The sequence below is a fragment of the Balaenoptera ricei genome, chromosome 20 (assembly GCF_028023285.1).
Source record: "Balaenoptera ricei isolate mBalRic1 chromosome 20, mBalRic1.hap2, whole genome shotgun sequence".
In the NCBI taxonomy this organism is placed as follows: domain Eukaryota; kingdom Metazoa; phylum Chordata; class Mammalia; order Artiodactyla; family Balaenopteridae; genus Balaenoptera; species Balaenoptera ricei.
This window is the reverse complement of record NC_082658.1, coordinates 43,295,761-43,298,820: the sequence shown is the minus strand read 5'-3', so window position 1 is coordinate 43,298,820 and position 3,060 is coordinate 43,295,761. Positions and strand designations below refer to the sequence as shown.

General features: G+C 43.2%; 1 protein-coding gene across 1 annotated transcript; it reads left to right on the top strand.

Moving 5' to 3' along the window:
* Nucleotides 1-1,581: 1,581 nt before the first annotated feature.
* LOC132354554 (schlafen family member 5-like) lies at nucleotides 1,582-2,586 on the top strand (the record flags this gene model as incomplete). Its single annotated transcript, XM_059906426.1, is given in 4 exon segments — nucleotides 1,582-1,899; nucleotides 1,901-2,202; nucleotides 2,204-2,374; nucleotides 2,376-2,586. Coding segments are annotated over 4 exon segments (1,002 nt in total), but the record flags the coding sequence as incomplete, so codon positions are not given.
* Nucleotides 2,587-3,060: the final 474 nt, after the last annotated feature.

Genomic DNA, 3,060 nt, shown 5'->3' with positions numbered 1-3,060 from the left:
TTCCACATGATTTTAGGTTTTACATTTAGGTCTATGACACATTTTAAGTATATTTTTGTAAGTGGGGTAAATATGAGGTAAGGTTCATTTCTTTTGTATGCAGATATCCAATGGTTCCAGTCCTATTTGCTGGGACAACTGGACTGCATTTAGGAAATGCTGAAAGCCACCTCAACCTGACAGTCTGGTTGTTCCAAACAAATAGTCAATAATTTGTTTGTTAGTTCCAAACAAATTTTCATATATATATATATATAGGTATGTGTATATATATATATAATGTATACATTTCTATTACATAAAAATATAATATATTAAAGTATATGATATATATTTCTTCTTCACAAGATGGGAACTGCACGGACCAGAGGAAGCTAAAGAATCTGTTCCATTGCTATAAGGATAAATTATCAGCTCAATCAGATTTGCTGTTTCCAAAAATTGGGCTATAAAATAATCTGAGGCCTTCCCTGGTGGCACAGTGGTTAAGAATCCACCTGCCAATGCAGGGGACATGGGTTCGAGCCCTGGTCTGGGAAGATCCCACATGCCGTGGAGCAACTAAGCCCATGCGCCGCAACTACTGAGCCTGCGCTCTAGAGCCCACGAGCCACAACTACTGAGCCTGAGAGCCACAACTACTGAAGCCCGCGTGCCTGGAGCCCGTGCTCTGCAACAAGAGAAGCCACTGCAATGAGAAGCCTGCGCACCGCAACAAAGAGTAGCCCCCACTCGCTGCAACTAGAGAAAGCCCGCGCACAGCAACAAAGACCCAACAAAGCCAAAAATAAATAAAATAAATAAATTTATATTAAAAAATAATAACAATAATCTGAGACTGCCCAGGTCTCAGTGAGAGAAAAAAGACAAAGCACCAAGAAAAACAATACACATCAGCACACCCTAGAGACACCCCGAAAGGTTTTCAATTGCCAAGGAGAACCTGGCAGAAACTGTTACCAAAATCACAGCATAAAAATCACCTCTTGACCGTTTCTCTGGTGGCAGTGGGCTTCCACCAGACTTAGCTCTTCAACCTGCCCTGCATACTTAATCTCTGCATGAATCTGGCCTCAAGCGCTGTGGGAATAAATGAAGTGAACAATTTCAGAAGAGTGGCCTCAAACTGTCCATTTTCCCACCTTCCCTATCCTTGTCCTATTCTAATGGTGTATCTTCCTGTTTTTTAGGAGAACATTTCAGGGTAAGAACAGGACAAGTGCTGAGAAGATGAGTCTCAAGATTGATTTGGAGGGACTTCCCTGGGGGCTCAGTGGTTAGGAATCCGCCTGCCAATGCAAGGGACATGGGTTCAAGCCCTGGTCCGGGAAGATCCCACATGCCACGGAGCAACTAAGCCCGTGCGCCACAACTACTGAGCCTGCGCTCTAGAGCCTGTGAGCCACAACTACTGAAGACCGCGCGCCTAGAGCCCTTGCTCCGCAACAGGAGAAGCCACCTCAATGAGAAGCCCATATACTGCAACAAAGAGTAGCCCCCGCTCGCGGCAACTGGAGAAAGCCTGCATGCAGCAACAAAGACTCAATGCGGCCAAAAATAAAAATACATAAATTTATTTTTTTAAAAATTGATTTGGAAATGAACTTTGCTGAGTATGTTTTAAATGCAGGAAAAGTCACCCCTGGGAATGAGCAAAGGAGTGGAATGAACCCTAAACTGCAGAAGAAACAGAATGAAAGCATCGTGCATGCAGTATGTGCTCTGCTGAATTCCGGAGGGGGAATGGTCAAGGCTGAGACTGAGAACAAAGGCTATAATTATGACAGTCATGGAGTAGGATTGTATCTGCCTTCAACTTTCAAAGGCTATTTAGATGAGATGCAGCAGGGAGATCTCTTTTTGATTTTTGTGAAATCATGGATGCCAGAGGCCTCTGGTATATGATTTGCTTACCTTGTGCTCCTCTTTGTGCCACAGACATAGAACATGTACTAATGTCATGAATTCTCAGGAAGCACTGGCATTCCCCAAAGGCAGGATTCAGACTCTTACAAATATTAATGATTCCAATTCATTAAGTCCACAGAAATTTCAGGTTCGTGTACAAAATGAAGGTAACATAAAGGCTTCAGCTGCTGCTTTATTTGATAGCACTCACCACCTTCAGTACCAGGAAAAGCTCAACTTTACTAAGTCCACGCGCGTCGAATTTAAGATGTTCTCAACAGAGATGACACAATGCTTTACCCAGGTGTGTTTCTGCATTTGCAAACACTGAGGGAGGGTATGTATTTTTTGGCCTGCATGATGAGACCCATCAAGTCACTGGATGTGAAAAAGAGAAAACAGATCTTGCCACCTTGAGGGCTTCTATTGATCACTATATTAGGAAGTTACCAGCCCATCATTTCTGTACAGAGGCGTGAGATAAAATATGCCACCAAATTCGTTGCAGTACACAAGCAGGGGGCCCTCCATGGATATGTCTGTGCAGTCAGCGTGGAACGATTCTGCTGTGCAGTGTTTGCCAAAGTGCATAATTCCTGGCGGGTGAAGGACAATCGTGTGAGACAGCTAGCCACAAGGAATGGGAATAGAATCAGCAATGATTTTAATGTTTGCTGAGGTGGGAGGAGGTGGGGAAGGAGGAAAGGGAGATATTATTTTAGAATCTGGGGAAAGAGAGGTACCCGCAGAGTTGCAGATGCCTGACATTAATTCCTATAGATACAGTTGGTGGGTCATTGCCCCTCTTTCCCTCTGCCCATCTTGAATATCCTGCATTCAACAAATAGATGCTCTGGCCTAGTAGACCCACTAGAGGTTGGTGCAGAAGGCTGTTTGACCTAGCAATTTCTGTTTTCTCATCCTTTCTTGTGTTCATATTCAAGTCTCTTCTTTCCCTTTCTAATTATGAACTCACATTTACTTATACAGGAAATTCCTTTTTCACATATACCTATGTGTCCGCTTTAATTTACTGTCACTTTTCCTTGCCTCTGCATTCTTGCATGGTTCCCTCATCAAATATTCTCCCTTTCTCATAGCCTCACTTCCATTTTTGAACAAAAACACAATCAAACCTCTCTTTTCTCACTT